This window comes from Megalobrama amblycephala, linkage group LG3, assembly GCF_018812025.1.
Source record: "Megalobrama amblycephala isolate DHTTF-2021 linkage group LG3, ASM1881202v1, whole genome shotgun sequence".
NCBI lineage: Eukaryota > Metazoa > Chordata > Actinopteri > Cypriniformes > Xenocyprididae > Megalobrama > Megalobrama amblycephala.
This window is the reverse complement of record NC_063046.1, coordinates 12,082,889-12,108,721: the sequence shown is the minus strand read 5'-3', so window position 1 is coordinate 12,108,721 and position 25,833 is coordinate 12,082,889. Positions and strand designations below refer to the sequence as shown.

Sequence of the window (25,833 nt, the reverse complement as noted above, 5' to 3'; positions counted from 1 at the left end):
ATGTAAGCGCCCTTCTTTTATTACATTTAAAATCTATAGAGTATTTCATGCAGAACATATTAGATAGTTTATTTCAATGATTTCCCTGTGATTTCCTCTCACAGTGTGCATCTTACTGAGAACATCAGTCAGTCTTAAAATTATACTATGCTACCGCACAATACACCACAATAAAGTCAGTTACAACATAATTGCATGGGAGGGGTTATGAGGTTGTAAAAGAGTATGATGTACGGAACAGGCAGCATTATACAGTCCTTCCAACTGCTGCACTGAGGACACACAGACCTAGAGGTGAGGAAAACTTCTGATTTGTTAGTGAAATGTATTGTTTTCTTGGTGCTTGTTAATTGATGCATCACCCTTGCATTTTTATTATGATTATTTTAAAGTATGAATAATTGTGCAAATGTTTTTATTTTGAAAGCATTTAAAAAAAAAAACTTTCAAATTTTTGTTTGCAATGCAAATTTTTATTGTAATGTTCGTTAAACATTTGTAATGCATTTTTCTTTGACTTTATTGGTATTGTAATGCATTTCACATCCTGTTTCAAAGCCGGTTTGACAGGTTACATTTGTTTAAAAGGGAGGGACAAGCAGAGTGTCTATTTATTTGCTTTGTACAATCATTATTTCTTTTCCCACCAGCAATGGCTTCTTCCAGCAGCTCCCAGGGTGCAGAACAGTGTCTGTGTTCAATATGTCAGGATTTCTTCACTGACCCAGCAACCATTCCGTGCGGACACAACTTCTGCATGGACTGTATCAGTCAACACTGGGACAGCAGTATGGAGACTCGATGCCCTCTTTGCAAGAAAGACTTTCACTTGAGACCAGATCTTGGCATCAATAGAGAGTTCAGAGATCTCATTGAACGACTGAAAAGGGTAGAAAGTCCTGTCCAACCTGGAGTAATACCATGTGATGCCTGTACAAAAATAAAGAGAGGTGCTTTGAAGACTTGCCTGCATTGCGAAGGATCGTTCTGTAAAACACACCTAGAGCCTCATAACACTGTTGCAAAACTAAAGATACACAAACTTATCAACCCTGTGGAGAATCTGGAGAATTATATATGCCCAAAGCATGAGAGACCCCTGGAGCTGTTCTGCAGAGATGATCAGATGTGTGTGTGCCTGTCGTGTATAGATGTACACAAAAACCACAAAACTGTTCCTGTAGAGGAAGAGAGTGAAGAACGGAAGGTGAGATGTTTAATCTTGATCTATTTGTACTTAAATGACTTTATAACTTTTCCTTAAAGGAAGCTTAATTTCTGTCCACAGTCTCAGTTTGGGAGAAAGCAGGCTGAGGTTCATTTGATGATTCAGAGCAGAATGAAGAAAATTGAAGAAATCAAATGCTCAGTACAGCTCAGCAAGGTAAGTCTTGTTGCATGTTCATACAAATTTTTTATGTTATCACAACACAACAATGATTGATCTCTTTAATTATTTACTTAAATTAAATTGCATTGAAGGTATACATTTTATCAGTTCATGCATTCTCTGGGAATCAAACCCATGACCTTGGTGTTGCTTACTGTTTGGGCTATGGGAAGTTCTGCAATTAATGCACACTGGTTCTCAGACTCTATATTCTTATCGATTGGTCGCGTCATTCAGTGGTCAGATATTTCCCCCGTCATCCATAGCAGTTCTTTATATCAGTCAGCTCATCCAGTAACTGAAATATGTTCTGTTGAAGTCTGTTTCCTTATATTTCCTCTTATATTAGTGTCCCCAGTTGCACTGGTGTTTCCACAGTTAGCAATAGAGTGCTACAGAGATTATGTTATTTTTGTAGGCCAAAACCTGGAAACTTCACATTTTAGCACTTTCGGTTCTGTCATCCTGAAGTCAATGGTTAAATGCCTGAAATAAGGTCAGTGTTTAACACATGCTCAAGATATTTTCATGTGTTATCTTACAACATAAAATACATCAGTCATACCCCTTGCGATTTTGTTAAAGCTTTTACATGTCTTAAAAAGGCAGTTGCTAACGAGTGGCTAAATGGGACTATAGAGGTTTTTGTGAACATTAAAGGCATCAGCCGAACAGGTAAATTCATCTACTCACTAGTGTGCTTTGTGTTTGTAAACGTTATGTTTATAATCGTGCTCTTGCAAACTATTATACCTCGACCTTTCAGGGAAAATGTTTTTTTTTTAAATAAAGACTGCAAGATTTGTCAGTAGCATAGTGGTGGTGATGTTGAAATTATGTGACCGTGGTGTAGTTTGTTTATAGCCTACGTTTAGTTTTTTACTTGTGCAGACTGTATGCTTCAAAATTCCTGAAAGTTGTGTTAATTTGTGAAGATTATCATGATGAAAAAAAACCGGTAAGAATCATAAACGTGTTGGTCACAGAACTTATTTTCTGCAATAATCAAAAAGCCAGTGGAAAAATCCTATTAGGTTTTTGTTGCGGGAACCAGGGTAATGCTAACTTCTGGTTTAGCCTGCAAAAATATCGGTGCATTCCAAACGGGATATATCGCCCTCCAAAGGGCACTTCGGAGTGCCCAATCAAAATAATCTTGGCCGCCATATTGAAGGGTCGTTCCAAACCAAAGTGCTCAAAACTGGCCACTTCAAAGGGCCCTTCGGAATGAAGGATTTCGAAGGGTACAACTGATGGACACTTCGGGCCCCCATGATCATTTGCACAGGGAGGTTGTTTGGCGTCACAGAATGGGTACAGGATCAAGGCTCGGAGTTCGATTTTACCTATAAATGTACAGTGCACAGCATAAATGAGTACACCGGCTCTGAAACTTCTGAAAGTCAGCAATTACTCAATTACTTAGAAGACATGTTAGGGTTCTTTAGAGATATAATGTTCCAGCAAGTCTGCCTAACCAAAGAAGCATGTCAAAATTATTCAGGAAAATAAGATTTTCTTATGAAGGTGATAAAATGTTGTGTAGCAAAAATGAGTACACCCTCCTAAAAGTTACTAAATAAAACAAAATAAAATTTTTCTGGTGTAAGTTTAAGGCAATGTTTGATCAACAGGTAAGTATGTTGAACCAAAACATTTAAAGAGAAGTAATTTCTTGACAATTAAGTGTTATATAGCCCACTGAATCATTCTCAGACTTAATGCTGACAACAATGGAACCACTTTGGAGAGAACTGTCAGGAGACTTATTTCTTAGCACAAAAGAGGACAGTGGTACAAGAGGATTACCAAATCATTGTTTTAAGTATGAAAATGTAGCAAAAGTAACACAGAAATTCAAAAACAATGGACTTGTGACAAGGCGCCTGAAATAATCAGGCCTTCATTTTAAGCTTTCATTTAGTGATGAGGGATTTTTTGCTAGACAAAAAGCAGTAGAAATACCAAGCGAGCCAGAAATATCTCAGAGCCAGCAAAAGCTATGAAAAGAGTGACTGTTTATCTCACAGAGTAAGATGCAGCCTGCAGAAATGACATGCATGGTTGTTGTTCTCACTGGAACTACCTACTGTAGCCAAAGCACAATTAAGTCAGTTAGCCATTTCCAAAGCCCATATTTACAAAATATAGATTCTGGGAATCAATACTCTGGTCTCATGAGACCAAATCAATCATTTTGGATCTAACAGCATCCAAAATGTTATGGTGTTGCTAGAGGAGGAGTACAGTGAGAAGTGTCTGGTTCCCACAGTAAAGTTCAGTGGTAGTAAAGCTCTTATATAGGGATGTGTGAGTGCTGAAGGTGTTCCCACACCACTGTGTAATTTAATACACAAACTTGAAACAGACGATGTTACCCTTTCCTCATTCCCTTTATTGTTGGGCATTTTTTCAACATGACAATGAGGATATGCATTCTCCCAAGGTGAAAAACCTCTTGAAAAACCATCTTAACACTCTTGAGGGGGATTCTGTCGAGACGAGTTGAGTAACACTCCCCATTAAAGATCAGGGCAATTAAGGAGCTCATCATCCAGGAGTTAAACAGGACAGATGTGACAATTTGTCATGAACTTGTACACTCTGTGCCAAGAAGGGTCAGAGCAGTATATTCAAAATTATGGAGGGCATACTAAGTACTAGAATATTATTCATTTGTTGAATTAAATCTGGGGTGAACTAATTTCTGCAATCCCTTTATCAGTCCATTCAAATGTTTAAAATACATAGACACAATATACAATATAGAGGAATAATACAAAAATAAATAAATAAACTAACGTTAAACAAAAGGCACAGCTTGCACAATCTACTCCTCCTTGATTGTCTCATTAAAATGATGCAGAAGTGCGTTCCAAAAAAAAAAAGTTTTTTTGACCCCTACACCCTTCGTCCCTTCGAAGTTCTCACTCTGGAGGGTAAGTCCTTTGAAGTGATTAGGGCATAGGGATGAGCCCTTCTGAATGGAATGCAGGGTATGTCGTTGTCGTCGTCGTCGTCTTCTTCTTCTTCTCTTGTTTTTATTGGTGGTTGGCAAACAACTTTCAGGTGCATTTACCGCCACCCACTGATCTGGAGTGTGGACTAATGATCTATACAAACAACCAACTGTTAAGAAATAATAATAATAGTAATTTCTGTAAACATACGTTCCATTATTTTACACATGTGGGATGTCGATGCTATTGGTCTATAATTAGATGGATTAGTGGGATCTTTTTCCTGTTTTCCTGATGGGTACTGTAACTGCTTGTTTCCAATTTCCTGGTAATTTCCCTTCCTGCCAAACCTTGTTATATAAATGTTAAATGACTTCTAACGCTACATCTGACATATGGTCCAACATGGTATAGCAGATTTTATCTTTTTCCAGAGCAGTTAGTCCTGATTTACAGATGGACCTTTTCAATTCCTCTAATGTGAAGGGAGAGTTAATAGCATCATCCCTTTCTTCCTCTCTTTCCAGCAATTCTTTATTTCCCTCACTTGTTTTTTGTCTTCCCCTTTCCCCTCTTCTATTTCCAGAACTGTGAACTTCAACCAACGCTTTAGCTTACATGTCTGCTTTCTCTACATCTTTATTAGCCACCCCCACTCCCCACTACTGTCTTACTCCACTCATTTTCCTTATCATTCCCCAAACTTGATTAATAGTTGTGCTTCTCCCTATTGAGTCACAAAATGTTTTCCAACACTTCCTTTTAGTTTCTTTTAATAGTCTTTCGTACCACTGCCTGCATTCTTTTATATTCTATGAAATGTTGGAAATTGTGAGTGTTTTTTAAAACCTTAAAAGCTTTATTGCGCTTCCTTATTACTTCACTACACTCATCGTTCCACCACAGAACTAACTTCCTCCTTTTCATTCCCTCTTTCCTTATAATTGTTTGCCTGGCAGCCCCAATTATTGCCTCTCTCACATTTTCATTAAATATATTCTATATCCTGCTACAAATTTTTATATTTTTAAAATTGGTTTCACTTATCTCTCTGATTTTATCCCACTGTGCCTTTCCAAATATCTATCTTTCTGATATATCTTCTAATACTACCCTGCTTCCACTACCTACTTTACATATAATGGGGTAATTATCACTTTCAACAGTTGACTGATTCATGACTTCCCACAAACAAATACCTGCCAAGGACTGTGACACTAATGTCAAGTCTAAACTTGACTCATGCCTGTACTACAATTAATCCTCGTAAAACTCCCATCATTTAAACATACAAGTCCCACGGAGTCCATCAAATCCTCCACTATCATACCATTCCTATCAGTCTTTTTCCCTCCCCAAAGAGTGAGCATTAAAGTCACCACACCAAATAATCCTTCTACTATCCAGTCCCTTTATTACCTCCAATGTTTACAATTCTAACATCTGACATGGATTATAGAAATTCACAATGACCATCCTACCATCCCCTAACCAAACTTCAATAACTACATACTCCAGCTCTTTCCCTTTTTCTATTTCTCTATACAAAACACCTTGCCCAACAAAAGTAGCACACCCTCCCCCATTACCCCCTTTTCTATCCCTTCTTATGCACACATATCCTTGAATCACAAAATCTAAATTAGGTTTAAGCCATGTCTCTTGAACACATATTATATCAGGTTTACATTCTAACCCCTCAAGAAATCCTTTAAATTCTTGGCCATTCGACAGTAGACTCCTTGCATTCCACTGAAGAACTAACATGAGTAAAATTAATCTTGTGACCAAGATTCTTTACTTAATTGTTCCTCTTTTTTAAATTCTTCTTGCACCATTTAATGAGTCAAGTCAAGTCACCTTTATTTATATAGCGCTTTTTACAATGCAGATTGTGTCAAAGCAGCTTTACAGTGATAACTGGTATATAATTTTGGCTGCACAGCAGCTCTTAAATAAAGTGGTGTCAATGCAGGCAGATCAAAGCACTGTTGAATATCAAATGTCAAGTGATGAGCAGCAGGTGCTTTGCATCTTCAGGTTTTCGCTGAGAAGTAGAACAGGTTAGGTGGCAGCATCAGCGGGGTACAGCGACTGTGGCGACGGGACGAACATCTCCATTCCCTCCTTCAGGGAATGAGGGTTATGTAACCGAGACGTTCCCTTGTGTAACTGAGACGTTACCATTTATCCGGTACGCCGGACAGACCAACAAATAGGAATCCCTACCAAAGCGCCACAGGTGCTGTCCCCTTCCAGCGCTCTGTTGCAACCCCTTTGCCTAGAGGATGGTGGGACAGGGCTAACACAGAGCGTGTCAATCACTGCCATTCAGTGAGACTTTTGGATAACACTGGGAAAACGTACCCTTTCTCTGGAAAAGGAACGCTGCGGAAGCCACATCCTTCCCCAAAGAAGTTATGTGGAGAAGTACATATGGACTAATCCCGAAGGGCTGTACTACATATGGAAGTACTGGTGTGACTCCAACCTGATGTAAGGTGGGTGGTGAGCGGGCAGGGCACGCCTTGTGCTTGTTAAGCCAAGGCGATGGTGTCCACTATGGGCCATCCACTGCTTGGATACAGCCTTTCCCTTCTGCTGGCCTTCGTAACAGACAAAGAGCTGGTCTGAGGTCCTGAGGCTTTGAGTTCTGTCTATGTACAGTTGCAAAGCGCGAACTGGACCGAGCAAAGCCAGGGCTAGGTCTGCCTCCTCTGGGGGCAGCGCTTGCAGGCTCACTACCTGGTCCCTGAAGGGAGTGGTAGGAACCTTGGGCACATAGCCAGGCCGGGATCTCAGTACCACGTGGCCGTCGCCTGGCCTGAACTCTAGGCATGATTCGTCAACCGAAAATGTCTGCAGGTCCCCTACCCTTTTGATGGAGGCCAATGCAACCAGTGGCAAAGTCTTCATAGACAGAATCTTTAAGTCTGCTGACTTCAAGGTCTCAAAGGAAGCATTCTGGAGTGCTCGAAGCACCAGATCAAGGTCCCAAGAGGGTATGGAGGGGGGTCGAGGAGGATTTAACTGCCTCGCCCCCCTAAGGAACCTGACGACCAGGTCGTGCTTCCCAACAGACTTGCCATCGTCAAAAGAGAATATAAATACAGGGGCTTTTATAGCTCTCTGAGGAGTAGTAGTAGTAGTTGTGTAGTTTTGCTGAAGAAAGAAAGAGCATACAAGCAAGCAGCAAGCGGAAGCCATCGCCAGACCACATTTTGGAAAATATTGATAAATTGGAAGATTGTTTAGCCAATTTGATTGGGGAAAGAGAAGAAGGGGAGATAGATTTGGCAAGAGGAATAGAAGCAGTGATAGTAGGGTATGTTCGGATAGTTAGAGGGTTGAAGTACAGGAATTAACGGGAATAGCAGATGGTAGAAGATAGAAAGCAAATGTGGATTGAAGATGTGGCAAAAACTGTAAAGATTATGATGGAAAAAATAGTACCAATCTGGAGCATGGTAGAGAGCAAACTTAAAATAATAGAAGTACTCCTAGGGAAGCAATGTCAGGAAAAGAATTAGTGGAACTAATGTAGTATGTTGAAATAGGTGGAGAAAATGATGGAGGAGAAATTGGAAGAATGGAAGCAGGAGATGGAGCAAAAGGAAAAGGAGAAAATGGGAAGAATGTACATAGTAAAAGAGGAAAAATTGAAAATTGTTGTAAATGAAGAAAACCCAGAACCCAAAGTAATTGAACAGAGGCAATGTTGGTTATGTGATGAAGAAATAATTTGTTGTCGAAACTCATGGTCCACAGAGATAGGAAAAATTCATCATGAATGTTTAGAAGGGAAATTAGATGTAAAAATTAAAATAAAGAATATTAAACATCAGAAGGTGGTAAATGAAATATCGACCACAATAAAATAAATTTTAGTTAGAGGACTTATGATGAGTGAAAATAGTGTGGAATAGACTTTCAGGGGGTTTCACAGAAAGATATATCATCCATGGGGGTAAAATATTAAAAAGTATAAATGAAAAGAAGGGGATTCCTGAGTATTGGCAGCTGAACTAACAATTCTAAAAATTCAGGTCTAGCATTTGGAGTGCGATCGAGATACACTGGGCAGCAAGATCTGGGTTAATCGTGAAAAATGCACCCTATGCAGAACCTGTCTTAAAAGAGGCCTTACCAGAAAGTGAACCTCTTTGACAAGAGAAGTTGAGATGCCAATCAGCAGGTTAGAATGTGGGGAATGCGAACAAGGCACACCAGACAACGGGATTTGGGTTACTCGTGAAAAACGCATCCTCTGCGGAACCTGTTTGAGAGGAGGACCAGTTGGAAGGTGGTTTCTCATTAATGGAGTAGTTAGGTTGCTAATTGTAAAGGTAGATTTAGACTTTTTATTCAAAATAAAAACAAAATGTTGATTTTTAAGAAGTTTGGCTGGAATACTGAGATGAGACTCCACTGAAGCAAGGAATTGAAGTTGTAACTTGCCAGATGTTAGGAAAATTGTATATTTTATTGAATAAACATACTGGGGAAACTATATTCATTCAAGAAAGAGAAGGGAATCATAGTGGGAAGATCACGCTCCAAGGAAGGGGTGTCAAGAGAAATGGAGTGTTCTCTTCCAAACAATTTGATAAAGATTTTAAAAGATATAATAAACTGAACTTGGAAACTTGGAAGTTTTCATAATGTGACAAACAAAAACATATGCTGTGGGCTCGAGAGTGTATACCACATCCTTTAGAGATGACAAATGTTGCATTATGTGTGTAGGTGAACATGGGTTCTGGGGGATAGAAGCATTGTTGTGTGTAACTGACAAAAATGAAGACAGTTAGGAAATAAATGTCTAGCAAGGTAGAAATCTGATAAAAATGTATAATAAAAAATGTGGGTATTGCTTAAGACATTGACGCAAATAGGAAATGCATTGACGCAAGTAAAAAAAAGGTGATAGACAAGTAACCTAGCAATTAATGCATGCAGGTAATATGTTAATGCAAGTAGAAACCACATGCATAAATGAAGAGATAAAGTGCGTCAAAAGAGAATATAAATACAGGGGCCTTTATAGCTCTCTGAAGAGTAGTAGTAGTTGTGTAGTTTTGCTGAAGAAAGAAAGAGCATACAAGCAAGCAGCAAGCGGAAGCCATCGCTAGACCACAACCCTCAGAAGATCAAAGAAGACACCTGATTAGAAACTCTTAGAAAAGAACATATACTGAATAGAGAAGAGGGTAAGCTTTAAAATGTAATTATTTATCTGGCCCATGGAACTTCCAGCTTAGCTGGCATAGAGTGGTGTATTTAGCTTTTGCCTTTGCAAGAAATAATAAAATGAGAATGAGAACTGCCCTCAAACTCTGATTTACTGTTGTAGAGTGAGAATCCATTTGGGGTATCAGAAGTGACTGTCTACAAAGTCAGACAAATATCCAGACGGACTTTACAAAGTCAGTCAAGGTTGCCAACCAGTTGCAACAGAGTGGGCCGTGGGAGTGCATTAGCAGGCATAGCTGTCCTCTGAGGGTGAAGAGCCAGCTGTGGTGCACTGAACGGAAGGCTAACCCACCCCACCCAGGTAGGCTTGGTTGATATCTGAACCGTAGGCCTAGGAGGTACGGTAGTGATCAGAAGTAGACCCTGAGATAATATAATCTAAGAAGAAAATATTATACGCCTACCTGACTCCTCCTGAATCTATAAAGGTAAACTTTTTACAGGAATTGAGTAATATGAATAGAGGAAGTGGCTCGTTACCAAGATAGTGTTACGTGGTCGCAGCAGAAACCACCCAGGGGGTGACGCGGCACAGCTCCAACCCTTGCTCAGGTCTACCTGAGCCTATCCGAACTCTCTCCAAATCAGCTGGACCACCTGAGGGTGAAGTCACAACTCTCCCGGCAGTGCAGCTCATGAGAGCTTGTCGGCCATACGGTAGAGCACACCGGGGACATAAATGGTGCGAAGCGACCTCATATGCTTCTGACTCCAAAGGAGAAAATGGCGGGCGAGTTGAGACATGCGACGGGAACGCAACAGTTGCAGTGTTGTCCATACAGACCAGCACATGCTTGCCCTGTAATGGCCCTTTCAGGCAGCTCAGGGCAAGGTGTACTGCTAGCAACTCGAGACAGTCGACGTGCCAATGCAGTCGGGGGCCCATCTACACCCCTGATACTGCATGCCCGTTGTACGTGGCACCCCAGCCGGTGGCAGAGGCATATGTGAACACCACAGCATGCCGGGACAACCTGCTCTAGGGGCACTGCTGCCCGAAAAAACAAGGGTTCCGACCATGGGCTGAAGGCATGGTGGCATTCCAGAGTGATTGAGTGTGCTGTGCAACATCTACCTGGTTCCACGGTTGGACAAGAGGGTGCAGGAGAGGCTTTGGTTGCCTTCTCAAACCGCGCGCTGCTGCCTGCTGGCAATAGAAGTAAGGGATGAGAGTGGAGAGTTTTTTCTCCCTTCACTAATCTCCGAGCCCTCTTCGGACCCGGAGATGAAAGAAATGCTCTTTTTAAAAAAAATGTGGGTACCTCTGGCTGTTGAGAACAGAAACATAACGAAACATAGGATTTACCACCCGGCCCTGCTCCGAAGGAGTGGTACAGTCACCATCTCCTGAAGAGCAGTCCCAACCATCTTCGGGTCACCCGTCCTAGGGCCTCTTGCTCTTGGCTTTGCCGCCCTTCTTGGTGGGGGCCTGGATGGGCTGGGCACTCTGCTTGCGGCCGGCTCCACGGCACCGCTTGGATGGGAGCTGCTGCTGCGGCGATGAGCAGACTGAGGCGCTGCTGGCGGCAGATGGGTGGACGCAGCAGCTGACCGCCACAGCAGGATGTGGTTGATGGCCTCAGACTACTTCTGTACAGCCGAGAACTGCTGGGCAAAATTCTCGACCGCGTCGCCAAAGAGGCCGGTCTGGGACACGGGAGAATTAAGAAACCTGACTTTGTTGGTATCCCTCATGTCGGCCAGACACAGCCAGAGATGGCGTTCCTTGACCACCATAGTGGACATCACACGATCCACTGACCGTGTCGTAACCTTTGTTGCACGAAGCACAAGGTCCATTGCGGCACGAAGTTCCTGGAGAACAGGTCCTTCAATGCCTTGGGCTGATAGACCTACAACAACGGCATAGTATAACCCTTCACCGCACAGCACCGCCATCAAGGGTGGTGAGGGAGGAGGACCCAACGGAATGGTTTCGGGCAGTAAAAGGTGCCGTCCACGTACCGATGAGCTCTTCATGCACCTCCAGGAAGAAAGGAACCAGGGTGGGTGGCTGAGAACTAGCACGCGCCACCCCGAGAGACCAATCGTCCAACCGCGAGGGCTCGGGACATGGTGGAGGATTCCACCGTGTCCACCGCTGGTGAGCAGCTGCTGCATATGATTGCATGCCAATGTGCATTGGCTCGTTTAGTTACAGTCAAAGCAGATTGGCCTCTCTAGCGAGATTCCTTTTTGTCGGTCTGTCCGATGTACGTCGAACGTGATCGACTGAATGGGAACCTCCTTTTTTACTAGTAACATTTCTCCATCTTCAATCTTACTGTTTTGTCACAAAGTGTTCAGTTGAAAGTTCCTCTTCTATTTCTTTCCCTTTCTTCTCCACTCTACTCTCCATCTGAACCAACTTTACTGCTTCTGCATAGGATATGTCCTTGTTAATTCTTATCTGCTGTACTTCCACTGCCTTCTTCCTCACTTCACATCTACCATAGGCCACAGTATGTGCAGCTCCACATTTGCCACTGGACTGACATTCCTTATTTCATTTCCTTCCTTGAACCTCAAAATTATTTTAAATCCCTCATATTCAACTTCCCTTCTCCACACCACCCTACCTTTCTTTCTCTCATCTGAATTACTACCTCCTATACTTCTATTATTCCTAACTGATTTATTTCTCTGTACTTCCGTCCAGTCATTTAAATCCATATCCTCATTCACACCCTCACCAATCTCCATCACTACTCCCTGCCATCCTTAGTCCAGTCACAGATCAGTTTATGCTCCGCCACCCAGACTAGGGTTTCACATGGAGAACTCACTGTTTCGGCGTTTTTTCCGTCAGCAGCCACGTGTTTGGGTTTGCAAAATCCACGTCCCAAAAATATGTCATCACTGAAGAGAAGTCACTGACAATTTTGCAACAGGTAGGATTCATTTTACAGCACTCGTTCATTTCTGTGGTATTCGCAAAAAGTGATTAAGGCTGTGTCTGTAATATGAACAAGTCAGCTGCTTAAGCTTTCGGATGCAGCCTCACTGTTGTACAACTCTGAAACAATTAAATAGGGCCTTTCGCACCGGAGGAACCTTTTCATAGTTCCTAGAACTATTGGCTGAAGTAATTGGATATTGCTGTGTTCGCACCGCAGGAACTAGGAACAATTTTAGTTCTAGGAACTCCTTTTAGGGAAACTAAATTAGTAAATGGCTCGCTTTAAGACGCCGCTGTCGGCCACGTCGCAGTTCCTATTTCCAGTGGGAATGCAACCAGGGACATGGCCCAGGGGAGAAATTAGTTCTCGGGGAACTATCCTAGTGGCTAGTTCCTTAGAACTAAGTTCCTATAACTATTCGTTGCGAAAGCCCCTAATGTATCAAAGCCAGTGTTGGGGGTAACAAATTACAAGTAACGCAAGTTACTTAATCAGATTACTTTTTTCAAGTAACTAGTAAAGTAACGTATTACTTTTAAATTTACAACAAAATATCTGAGTTACTTTTTTCAAATAAGTAATGCAAGTTATTTTGTTTTTCCATTTATTGACTGACAACTCTCCTGTCCCCATGTTGAGAGAAAACGTGAGGCGTTGTGTGAACTGTGTAAACATGATGATCATTCTAGACTAGTTCTAGACTAAATGTGAGCATACATTTACTCATTTACTTATTCTCCTGCGTCCTATTCTTCTGTATTCCAGAATGGAAATGAAAGACTTGCTTGTTTGAACTGCGCCCTCTATGTACAGGCATGAATTTGCATTTCCTTCAGCCTGAGGGTTATTCATTTCACTTTTGGTGTGAAAGGGCCTTTACATTTGCCAAAAATATAAGTTTTTTTGTAAAAACAAACAGACCAGCCCAGGTGAGAAAAAGTAACGCAAAAGTAATGTAACCCATTACTTTCCATAAAAAGTAACTAACGCAATTAGTTACTTTTTTAGGGAGTAACGCAATATTGTAATGCCTTACTTTTAAAAGTAACTTTCACATCAGGTTATCTATATATGTATCTGCACAACACCAGGATCGTGACAATAAGACTGACTGTACATTATCCTTTATTTAGCAAAGCTCAGAAAAAGAGAAAGCAGACTGTGTTGAGCTGTTCACGGATCTGATCCGCTCCATTGAGAGATGTCAGTCTGAGCTGCTGGAGGTGATGGAGCAGAAGCAGAAAGCAGCAGAGAAACAGGCTGAAGAGCTCATTAAAGAATTAGAGCAGGAGATCACTGAGCTGAAGAGGAGAAACACTGAGCTGGAGCAGCTCTCACACACTGAGGATCACCTGCACCTCCTACAGGTCAGTGTCTGTCTCTGTGCTCTCCTCACAGCACAACACTCAACATGCTGAGGGATTTCCCTTCTCTTCTGCTGTAGATTTATCCATCCCTGTGCAGCCCGTTAGACACCAAGATCTGGACTGGGATCAGTACTGACACTAATCTGAGGGAGGACGCTCTGAGGAGAGCTCTAACAAAGCATCAAGAATTTCTCAGTGGTGCAATGGTGAAGATTACAGGAACTGGTGAGCTTCTCGCTTTATGATTAGTATGAAAACAGCTTGATTTTTCTGACATTTTTATTCTGAATAAATGTAAATATAACCTATAATCCTGTAAATGTAAATATAATTATGCTTAAAATATGAGACTGTTACTGTTCTACAAATTATTCTACAAATCTTTCATTCTTTGGAGACAATAATAATCAAATGTATAAATTGTTTCTACAGAGCTAAGGAGGATTGAGAAGTTTACAGGTACAAGTGATCTGTGCCATTTCCCTACATTTAAACATGCATACATACACAAACATTTTCACATTTGTAGATAATATTATATGGGTGTTTCTTCAACTATGGGTGGGTACTTTTGACCTTGTGAACTTTTAGAAAAAAATCGTACTTGTTTAATTTGTCTACAAAAAATGTCATGCATTGGATCTCAGAAAAAAATGTACAAAAAATGACATGCATTTCCATCACATCTGTTTTACATTGCTAAAGTATCACAAGTGATATTTGTTTTTCACATCACATGCCTCATATTTTATTTCAAGATCTTCTCTAATACTCTAAAAATTGTGGAACAGCCACCATTTTTAAAAAATAAATAAGGGTCAATGATATATAAGGATTTTCGACAGGCCAATTTTGAAATAATAATTAAAAAAATAATATCTATTGCAGTTGTTCAAACATTAACAATGTCGTGTACTCATAAATTCATATTTAAATGTTAAATTAAGTGATTTTAGTGTTTTTTTTTATTTTAGTTTTTTATCTAGATTAATTGGCCACAGCCTTAAAAAATGCGACCGTGATTTATCTTAAAATTAATTCATTTCCTTAACATGCTTAACATTTTTTAAACAAGTTCTCAGTAATTAAACTGTTTAGAAACAAAGTATTTGCGGTTCATTTGAGATTTTGTAAAGAATGACTTTATATTCTTGCTTTATAACTTCAGAGTTGCCTTCTTAAATATAGTTTAACACTTATTTTTCCTGTAAATCGCATAAAACTGATAAAAATGTTTTAAACATACCATTCACTTAAGCATACTGTATCAGTGATTCATATTTCAACCAAAGAAATTAGATATTTTATTTTTAATTTAATACAGTTATTGCTATTATTGGTTGCACCACAAGATCTGTGGTCGCTCCAAATGACACGAAGACCTTAAATATAATTAAAAATCTATTTAAAGAGCTCAATAAACAATCAGTTTTATACAAAAAATAGATTTAAAGCAGATTTTATTAAAATTTCACAGAATTTTCATGAACACAAATTTTATACGCATCTGTGAAGCGTGTACAACACAACACAACACAACAATTCCTGACAATGAACTGAAAACCAAGAGGAACTTGTAAATACACAGTGATGAACAAGCTGTGATGATTGTCCATGGAAATAATGACTGGCGTGAAACTAGGAACAAAGGAAACAAAAAAACTGACGATAAACAAACTAAAAGTCCATGAAAGAGAAACTAAGACAAACTAAACTGAATCTATACATAAAGGGCATTTGAAAAGTAGAAAATATAAATGATGAACACGTGTAAAACATTTCTAGTAAGTTTTAATGGGAAAAAATATAGCAAAAATAAAAAGTTGATGCAAGACCTGTGTACTGGTTGTATTTTTTATACCATACTACACAGGAATGTTAACAAAAGTTTGCTAATTATGTGTTCTGATCTGTCTTACAGTGAATGTGACTGTGGATCCTGAAACAGCACACCCAAAACTCCTCTTGTCTGAGGATGACAAACAAGTTGGATATGGAGAAACACGACAGATTGTCCTAGACAATCCATGGAGGTTTGATAAATGTCCCAGTGTCCTGGGGAAGGAGGGATTCTCCTCTGGGAAATTTTATTTTGAGGTGCAGGTAGAAGGGAAAACTGAGTGGGATTTAGGTGTGGCGAGAGAGTCTGTTAACAGGAAGGGAATAATCACTCTGAGTCCAAGGAATGGACTCTGGACTCTGTGGTTGAGGAATGGAAGTGAGTACAAGGCCTGTGATTGTCTGTCTGTCTCTCTCTCTCTGAAAGTGAAGCCACAGAAGGTGGGCGTGTTTGTGGATTATGAGGAGGGTCTGGTCTCCTTTTATGATGTGGAGTCCAGGTCTCATATCTACTCTTTCACTGGTCAGTCATTCACTGAGAAACTCTATCCTTACTTCAGCCCAGGCTTTAATAATGGAGATAAAAATTTAGCCCCACTGATCATATCACCTGTCAGTAAGAATAAATGGGTTTTAGTCAATCATAACCATCGGTAGAAAAAAAAAATTAACATTTGTAATAAAAACTGTCATTTGCAATAAAATAATGAAAGTATTTTTTGCTGGTAAAACACAATCTTTTCACAATCACATTGCTATCATTAAAATAACACCTCAAATAAAGATTAATTTAATTGTTTTGTTGTTGATGATTCACCTCAATTTACAAAAAAAAATCACACCATTATCTCTATTATTCTGATCTTTTAAATAAGTCACGCATACCATCATTTCAGCACCCTATTGTTTGTCATGATATGGGCTGTCCAATCACGTTAGTGATAATAAAACAACCAATTTTTAAGCAGCATTAAACCTGTGTTCCTTTTTTATAATAATTTTATGTTTTGTTTTTTTAGAATTTTTTGTTTTTTAGAATTTTTTCCTTCATCAGAATGGTATGAAACTTGTTAAAGGTTTTGGCACTTGCTATGAGAAAAAAGATTAAATCCAGAGGTCTAAAGTACTTGAGTAATTTTACTTGATTACTGTACTTAATTATTATTTTTGGGGATTTTTACTTTACTTGAGTACAATTAAAAATCAATACTTTTACTTTTACTTGATTACATTTTTTAAGAAAATAAAGTACTTTTTACTCCTTACAATTTTATTTACAGTCAAAATTACTTCTTTTTTGGAGATCACTTCATTCTATTTTCCCTTGCTATTACCAAACCAATTGAATTGTGCTGATGCCCAGTTTAATTTAAATGTTATGTATTCTGCCAATGAGATTCGTTTTCACATTCCATGAAATTGGTCAGACATGTTCATTGGTCCTTTGGAAGTGATGTCATGTCGCATCAATTACCACAATGCACAGCACCTTGACCTGCCCTGCATCTCAATCAGCTCCCTAGCTCCCTAGGTTGTGAATCACTATATCATAAATGAATGTGGCCGATTCCCTGATCAGTGCCCTGACTACTGAACTAGGGGGCTGATTGAGACGTACGCCTGGAAATTAGAGAAATTATGACAGTCAATTAGTGGAAGAAAATGGAGGAAGAACGTGATTCAGCTGCGAACACAGTCCAAAATCAGCCACAGGATCAAGAGCACCTGTGGCCAACAGTTCATCTGATGATTTTTTTCTCTTCTTTGAAACAGATGACACATGAAGCCAGCAAAGAGTTGGATGGATATCTGGCCTGTGTTTCAGACACCAGAGAGTCTCTGTTCATGTTCCCTGCTATTTGCAGCCTCTCTATCAAGACTAATACACCTCTTCCTGCATCACCTGCCTGTGAGAGGCTTTTCAGCACTGCAGGATTGCTTTTCAGCCCCAAAAGAGGCTTGACACACAATTTTGAAAATCAGCTTCTGCTCAAGTTAAATCTGAGGTTTTACAACTTTGAGTAGCATGTTGCATACTGGCATTAGTTCGTAGTCTTACAGTTTAATTAAATACAATTATACAAACAGTTCTAAAGCAGGATAAAACCTTGTATGTGGTTCATTCGCTTTTTAGAGATTAAAAACTTAAACAAGAATCTCTAGCTGTTATTTTTGCTTTTTTAATACTCAAGTATAATTTTAATGGTACTTTTTAACTTTTACTCAAGTATGATTCTGGCCAGATACTTTTAATTGAGTAAAATTTTCGCAAACAAAATCTTACTGTGATTTTCTCACAGTTTTAGAGTAAAACATGTTTTGGAAAATATATCAAGCATTCAAGATTTATGACCGTTTAAGTTGGAAATGTAATTTTCAGGTATATGCTCAAAAAGTGATTAATACGGAATAAATGGATCATAACTTTTTCATAAATATAATTTAGTTCCATAAAATCATCATTACTCTAAAACTGTGAGAAAATCACAGTAAGATTTTTTTCAGTAAGATTTTGTTTGGGTGCAGTACCAAACGTTTCCACTAGATGAAATTAACTTCCCATTCGTTTCCAATTGGGTCATTATTACGGAGCCCCTAAAGGGACATGGTGGTAGAAAAAAAAATGGGAAGGAAGGAAATTTTACGTGGTGGTGGAAAAAAATTTGGGATGGGAGGAATTTTTTTTTTTTTTTTTCAAATCTTTTGCGTTCCCTCGCAAAGATGTTTTGCGTTCCCTCGCAAAGATATTTTGCGTTCCCTCGCAAAGATGTTTTGCGTTCCCTCGCAAAGTTATAATCGTTCCCTTGCTGTGAGCTCGGACAAACACTTCCTCTTTAATGTCCCGCTGGCTGGCAGTAGTGTTTCAGTTAGTAACATACGTTAATAATGCACACAAATAATGCGCGGCTCATAGAGTTTGAACTTGTTGGACTCAAAAATGAAGAAATGCAGTCAGTGCTTATGTCAAGCAGTTCAGTTGACAATATATTCACAGATTCGAGCTTCCCGGATTAGTAACTCGTGAGCTAAACGTTAAAAACACAAATTAAGCTACTTCCAATCATAGTAACCTAGACAACAAGCTACAACAACCCAATTTTCCTCAAATGTGTTTTATAATAAATTGGCGGCGGAGATACACGCCTGAAGGGACCGTCTGAAAAGTGCAAAACCCAACACAGTTTGATTTTTTTTTAAAATGCATAACGTTTATGATTATTAATTATTAAATAAAATAATATAATAACTTCACTGTTATTAGTAAAAATATTAAATAAATTGTAATGCCATCAAATCCAGTAAGCCATTATCATGCAAAAGCTGTTGTATGTAAGCTGTGTACCAACATCATTTGTGTAAAGAAGGCCTTTAAGTGCTACTTGCCAAACTAAGTGTTGTAGTACCTATAACCAGCAGGAGAGCAGTGATGTATGAACTGAATTTGGTGCCAGTACAGTGTGTTACAGTGAAGTTATTGAGTATTTTTCGTAATATAAAATGAGCAAAAGGGTTTCGGGTTTTGCACTTTTCAGACGGTCCCTTCAGGCGTGTATCTCCGCCGCCTGCTCATAGAGACCAATTTATTATAAAACACATTTGAGGAAAATTGGGTTGTTGTAGCTTGTTGTCTAGGCTACTATGATTGGATGTAGCTGCATTTGTGTTTTAACAACGTTTAGCTCACGAGTTATTAATCCGGGAAGCTCGAATCTGTGAATATATTACCAACCGAACTGCTTGACATAAGCACTGACTGCATTCATTTTTGAGTCCAACGCAATCTTTGCGAGGGAACGCAAAACATCTTTGCGAGGGAACGCAATCTTTGCGAGGGAACGCAAAACATCTTTGCGAGGGAACGCAATCTTTGTGAGGGAACGCAAAACATCTTTGCGAGGGAACGCAAAAGATTTGAAAAAAAAAAACCCTCCCATCCCAATTTTTTTTCCACCACCAAGTAAAATTTCCTTCCTTCCCATTTTTTTTTTCTACCACCATGTCCCTTTAGGGGCTCCGTACATTTTTCTGTCTTCAGGACCATTTAATCAGAGGTGTAAAAAGTACTCAAAAATGTTACTCAAGTGAAAGTACAAGTACTAAGTGAAATTTTACTTAATGGAACTCACAACAATAATAATAAAATTAAATAATATTTATTAATGTAAAAAGTGCAACTCGCACCAATAAAAAAAAAAAAAAATCAAAATCAAAAATGTACTGTCCCCGTTTTTTAATTAATAGATAACAAATGAGATTTTGGTGGTATTTTGACCACTCAAATTGGAAATGTCCCCGGTTTCCATTTCAGAAATCTGGTCACCTTAATATTGAAAACGTGAATGCCTGAAAATATCCTGACACTGGTTGTTTATCACATTATTTATTAATGTTTTGGTATATTGAACAACACGTCATGCTTCCATATGGATTGAATTTAGACATATAGGTAAATTAATACAGAAAAAATTCACTTAATACAGAACAAATTAGGCTGATCACTTGTGTCGAAGCGGTCCTCCGCTGGGGGTAGTACAGTCTATAGGACAAAACCTTTGGAGAAAGTGAAACTATTAGTCAAACAAACGAGGACATTTTGTCGCTTAGATTTTTTCAGAGGGCTAAAGTTTTATTCGGACATATAACGTTACTCGGAGGTAGGCTATGTTATGAAAGAGTGATTTACCTGAACTGTGATGTTAATTAAAAGCATAGCCTATGCTTTAAATGACAATGCCATAAGCGTCACTTAACAACGAGCTAGTATACCTCGCGTTTACAGATTTTTCAGTTTGCGAACTCAAATCAGTACGCCAAATAGCGATGATTTTTCACAAATGTCTTCCAGATAAATTTTTAATGCATTTTTAAAACAGAACCTTGATGTATTTGGTTATTATATTGATAATCAGCTGTATTTCAAGGCTCATACTGAGTTCGATAACCGTGTTCTTCCGTAATAGTTGCACAACTAATACTTTCTTGCATTAACATTGTTTGCAAATTCAAACAATTCGGTTTGGATTTTATCAAGAACAAAATGAAAAAAAAAAAAAAAAGGTCTACTGGGTACCTGTAACTATTTACAGAACAGCCGGCCGTCTTACTGTTTATTTATTCATTTTTAGTTTATTTTAAACTAAATCTCAAAATCGATTGGTTTTGAATTGATTTATTTTCATGTCTTAGGCTACTTGTTAATGTGTTATTTGGCCGTGTCATTCTTGTAAAAGAGATTTAACTTCACTCATTCCAGGAAGGCCTGGTGACATCCGTTATGTCATAACGTGAATGTAAAAGCTGGTGGATTGTAGGCCTTTAAGAAATGGCAGAACACTTGATACCACCAAACAGCAGACATGGTAGAAGAGAAAGTATTGATTTGCCTCCATGTAAGTGTTTGTGGTCTGAACACATACACTATTACATAATACATTCAATCAGTAAATAAATTATACTTATTTGAATGCACAGCACATTAATTACTAATGTTAAGTTTTACATAATGTTTTGTTGTTGACTATTTTAATGAATGTTAGGATTATTAACATTATTATTTCATTCAAGTAATTTCCCCATTTTTCCAGTTATGGGTCTCTGTAGCGGGTATCTTCTGACAGAGGAGTGCCAGTGTCCAGTGTGTCTGGATGTGCTCAATGATCCAGTCACCACTCCGTGTGGGCACAACTTTTGCAAGACCTGTCTGAAAGAATGCTGGGACAATAGTCCGAAAAAATGCCCACATTGCAAAGAAACATTTAACAAAAGACCTGATCTAAAGAGCAACACAGCTCTTAGGGAAATTGTGCAACTCTTTGCAAAAAACACAACAGGTAGGGGGTATATTTTAAGTTAAAGGATTAGTTAAAAGAAATTAAATTTCTGTCATTAAGCACTCACCCTCATGTCGTCCCAAGCCCGTAAGACCTTTGTTTATCTTTGGAACACAAATTAAGATATTAGGGTTTCTGAACCACACATAGGCATCAATGTCACTGCACCTTTTGAGGTCCAGAAAGACATTTGTTAAAATAGTCAACGTGACTACAGTGGTTCAACCTTAATGTTTTGAAGTGACGAGAAAATAATGACATTTAACAATTTGAACTGTTGTTATACGCAGTTGTCATAACGAGTCGGCATTCACACATAACATGGAAGCCTGCACTGCGTTCACTACGTCAACTTTCAGAAATTTAATTTTTGGGTGAACCAACCCTTCTAAAATTCTAACATGCATCTAACATCTCGTGTGTTTCATAAATGTGCACAAAATTGCATTTGCACAAAACTTACTGTACACAATATTTACTAAAATCAGAACAGAAGATGTGCACCTCAAAAGTGAGAAGTTCCTTAAATTAATACATTTCTTCTGCTTTATATTCTTCTGCCAGTGGGCAGTTATCTGAAGAGCTTCAGTGTGCCATCTGTCTGGATGTATACAATGATCCTGTCACCACTCCATGTGGGCACAACTTCTGTAAGACCTGCCTTGAAAAGTGCTGGGAAAACATTCAGGTCTGCAACTGCCCATATTGTAAAGAAACATTCAACAAATGTCCTGATCTAAAGTGCAACACAGCTCTTAGGGAGATTGTGCAACTCTTTGAGAAAAACACAGGTATATATATATATATTTATATATATTTTTTCCAATGCATTTTTATAATGTGTTTATAGTGTTTATAATTTTTTTTTGCGAGTAACATGCTTTAGTTTGATGAGTAACAAAAGTAAAGTATATGTGATATCATTTTTATGTCCATGAGAAGGCAAATGTGTCTGTTTATTAAGACTTCAAAATTGTTTTGCTAATTTTTTTAAAGGTTACAAGAGAGAACCGATAATGACAGATTATTCACAGCCTTTACAAACAGAAGACCAAGAAGAGACTCTGTACAAACCTTCAAGTGAGTTAGTAATACTTAGATCTTCTATTCCCCACATAAAGATATATATTAAATATAATATAGAGATACTTATATTTAGCATAATATATATTGTTATTTTCGATAAATATTTGAGCAATTATGGATAAATTAGCATCTTTTTTAAACTGTTTGCAGATATTTAAGAAATTAAATAAAATAAAATCAGATATTTAAGAAATGTTTGTTTATGTAAAGTCAGTTTTGTCTTTAGGTTCACATATTTTTGGGTTGTTTTTGTAATGTTTGTGAAGTATTTTATTTTAGTATATATATATATTTTTTTTTTCTTTCAGTAAAGGCTTTCTCAAGCAGTCAGTGCTTAATTTGTCTGGAGCTGTCCACTGATTCCCTGACGACCCCATGTGGACACAACTTCTGTAAGGCCTGTCTAAAGGAATGCTGGGAAAGCAGTCATGATAACAGATGTCCACACTGTAAAGAAAATGTCAGCAAGAGAGAAGATCTTAGAGATCTTGAGCAGCTATGTTCTCAATCTGAAATCCTGATGTGTCAGAGCTCTTACTGTGAGCCTAAAGTGGAGCTTACAAATATAAAGCAGGTCATGATGATTGACCTTATGGAGAATATCAATCCTAAAATATTCCAGAATCATGACAGACCTCTGGAGTTGTTCTGTCAAGATGATTATAGAATTGTGTGTCTGTCCTGTGCTGAGGAAGACCACAAGACTCACAACACTGTTCCTGTTGAAGAGGAGAGTGAAAAGAACAAGGTAATGAAAAATTATAATTTATTCATATCAACAGAAAAAGCTAATTATAAATCTTAAAGCATTCTGGATGACATATAGCATGTCTTTTTCCCTCTCTTCACAGGCCCAGCAGGTGATAATGCACAAGCTTGTGCAGCAGATGATCCAGGACACAATGAAGATCCATTGCTTTAAAATGAAAATGAGCAAAGTGAGTCTTACAACATATTATTAATTATATAAAAACTATCCATCCATTTTCCAAACCACTTGTCCTATGAAAAATGGGGCATTATATTATATTATTCACTGCCTGACCAAAAAGAAAGAAATAAAGAAAGAAAAGGTCACTGTTTGGATTTAAATAGGCAAATGCTTAAGAGTCTATGATTGGATCATTATTGCTGATTATTGTTTCTAGCATGTTATATGTATGGCAACAGTTCTTTTAACCCTAATTGATGAAGTGTGTAGCTTTTAATTTCTGAAACAACGAGATCTTAAATTCATTCTTTGGGATGTACTAGAGGAGACTTTACAGAGTGCTCAACTCTTGCATGGCAAGATCTTGACCAAAAATTGATGCACCTCTTGATGGAAATAAATGTTGTGATGTTATTTCCATCAAGAGGTGCATCAATTATTGGTCTCGGCTCATCATGTGTGAAAAAATGACTCTTCATGCTCCCTCCCAACTATTCTTTCACAATTTGAGCTTGATGAATCTTGTCATCTTGGAAAATGGCCATGATACGACTTTCTACATGGTTGTTTAAGAAATTAAATCTACATACTACATCAGTTAGGGTTAAAAGAACTGTTCCCATACCTACAAGATGCTGAAACATAATAATCACAGCAATAATGATCCAGTCATTGACTAGATTTTTTTTTTTTTTTTTTTTTTTTGTGGCTGGGCAGTGTATTATATTGATGTCTGTGTTTGATCTGATTACATTTTTAATTAGAAAAACAAGGAGAAAGAGGAGGCAGACAGCACTGAGCTCTGCACTGATCTGAATTACTCCACTGAGAGATGTCAGGTACTGAGATCATGTACATGTATTTTTACAGCACTAGGACAAATAAGTCATTGCTAATGTAAACAACACATTTTAATAAATTTATCTGATATCACTATATTGATACCAATTTACTTGATACCTATATATGTTCTAAAGCTAATGTTTGTTATTCATCTTTCACAGATGACACTTCCTGAGCCTGAGTCAAAGACCAGGATGAATTGTTTATTGCCGCTTTCATCCTCTTGGATCTACAAGATGTGCCCTTCACAAAAAGGATAAAAGCACTGTATTGCAAGTTCTTTCAAGCTTGAAGATAAATTCATTAATCTTTCTATTCAACCAATAATCTCATCAATATATAAAGAAAAATAAAAAAATATATCATTACATAAGTATAGTTTAGTTAATCATAGTCTGTAACTGTTTAGTATCATAATCGTAAAGATGAAAACATTTTTTTCTATCTTAATTTCTTGTATTCAGTTTTAATATGCATAAACTATTTTGTTAAACATTTGTAGGTTATCTGAAAGCACTAGCTCTGTGACACTTTCCATTTATTGCGGTTTGTTTGTGGAATAAAAAATATATTGTTATTATTATGGAATAATTGTTCCCAAATAATGGTTGAAGAAGGCAAACAGAAGGAGTGTTTGAGAAACTGATCTGAATTTAGCTTTTTTTTATTTTGCTCTCAACTTACTTAAAGGTGCCCAAGAATGCTTTTTCAAAAGATGTAATATAAGTCTAAGGTGTCTCCTGAATGTGTCTGTGAAGTTTCAGATCAAAATACCCCATAGATTTTTTTAAATAAATTTTTTTAACTGCCTATTTTGGGGCATCATTAACAATGCACTGATTTACACTCGGCGCCGCCCCCTTAAATCGCGTGCTCCCTGCCACACCAGCTGTCGACTATATTACAGCGCATTTACAAAGTTCACACAGCTAATATAACCCTCAAATGGATCTTTACAAGATGTTCGTCATGCATGCTGTATGCATGCTTCGAATTATGTGAGTAAAGTATTTATTTGGATGTTAAAGTTTTATTCTGAGTGAATTTGAGGCTGTCCTCTGTGGCTAACGGCTAATGCTACACTGTTGGAGAGATTTATAAAGAATGAAGTTGTGTTTATGCATTATAGAGACTGCAAGTGTTTAAAAAATGAAAATAGCGACGGCTCTTGTCTCCGTGAATACAGTAAGAAACGATGGTAACGTTAACCACATTTAACAGTACATTAGCAACATGCTAACGAAACATTTAAAAATATCATGCTATCATGGATTATGTCAGTTATTATTGCTCCATCTGCCATTTTTCGCTGTTGTTCTTGCTTACCTAGTCTGATGATTCGGCTGTGTGCAGCTCCAGACGTTAACTGGCTACCCTTGTGTAATCCCTTTCATAATGTTGGGAACATGGGCTGGCATTATGCAAATATTGGG

The 25,833-nt window shown here is 38.2% G+C and overlaps 2 protein-coding genes across 4 annotated transcripts; both read left to right on the top strand.

The window, feature by feature from the left end:
• The first annotated feature begins 189 nt into the window (after positions 1-189).
• LOC125264499 (E3 ubiquitin-protein ligase TRIM39-like) lies at positions 190-21,433 on the top strand. Of its 3 annotated transcripts, XR_007184088.1 has the most exons (9): positions 190-294; positions 651-1,207; positions 1,289-1,384; positions 13,637-13,870; positions 13,948-14,095; positions 14,303-14,329; positions 15,792-16,232; positions 20,964-21,099; positions 21,295-21,433. XR_007184088.1 is itself a non-coding variant. In XM_048183865.1 (8 exons), the coding sequence occupies exons 2-8, from the start codon at positions 653-655 to the stop codon at positions 17,491-17,493; spliced, it is 1,512 nt and encodes a 503-aa protein (XP_048039822.1). In that variant the 5' UTR covers positions 190-294; positions 651-652; the 3' UTR covers positions 17,494-18,289. The 3 variants fall into 3 exon arrangements, 2 of the variants coding, with proteins under 2 accessions (XP_048039822.1, XP_048039821.1); XM_048183865.1 differs by lacking the exons at positions 20,964-21,099; positions 21,295-21,433 and adding an exon at positions 17,483-18,289; XM_048183864.1 differs by lacking the exons at positions 20,964-21,099; positions 21,295-21,433 and having other exon boundaries at positions 15,792-16,684.
• Positions 19,721-24,988, top strand: LOC125264514 (E3 ubiquitin-protein ligase TRIM39-like). Its single transcript, XM_048183885.1, has 7 exons — positions 19,721-20,364; positions 22,105-22,331; positions 22,537-22,620; positions 22,935-23,374; positions 23,478-23,564; positions 24,322-24,396; positions 24,562-24,988. The coding sequence occupies exons 3-7, from the start codon at positions 22,557-22,559 to the stop codon at positions 24,658-24,660; spliced, it is 765 nt and encodes a 254-aa protein (XP_048039842.1). The 5' UTR covers positions 19,721-20,364; positions 22,105-22,331; positions 22,537-22,556; the 3' UTR covers positions 24,661-24,988.
• The last annotated feature ends 845 nt before the right edge of the window (positions 24,989-25,833 follow it).

Coding starts and splice junctions, on each gene's coding strand:
- LOC125264514 (XM_048183885.1), top strand. CDS start 22,557: ATGACAGATTATTCACAGCCTTTACAAACAGAAGACCAAGAAGAGACT. Junction 23,375..23,477: donor AGGAGAGTGAAAAGAACAAG/GTAATGAAAAAT, acceptor CTCTCTTCACAG/GCCCAGCAGGTGATAATGCA. Junction 24,397..24,561: donor ACTCCACTGAGAGATGTCAG/GTACTGAGATCA, acceptor CATCTTTCACAG/ATGACACTTCCTGAGCCTGA.
- LOC125264499 (XM_048183864.1), top strand. CDS start 653: ATGGCTTCTTCCAGCAGCTCCCAGGGTGCAGAACAGTGTCTGTGTTCA. Junction 13,871..13,947: donor ATCACCTGCACCTCCTACAG/GTCAGTGTCTGT, acceptor CTTCTGCTGTAG/ATTTATCCATCCCTGTGCAG. Junction 14,330..15,791: donor GAGGATTGAGAAGTTTACAG/GTACAAGTGATC, acceptor TCTGTCTTACAG/TGAATGTGACTGTGGATCCT.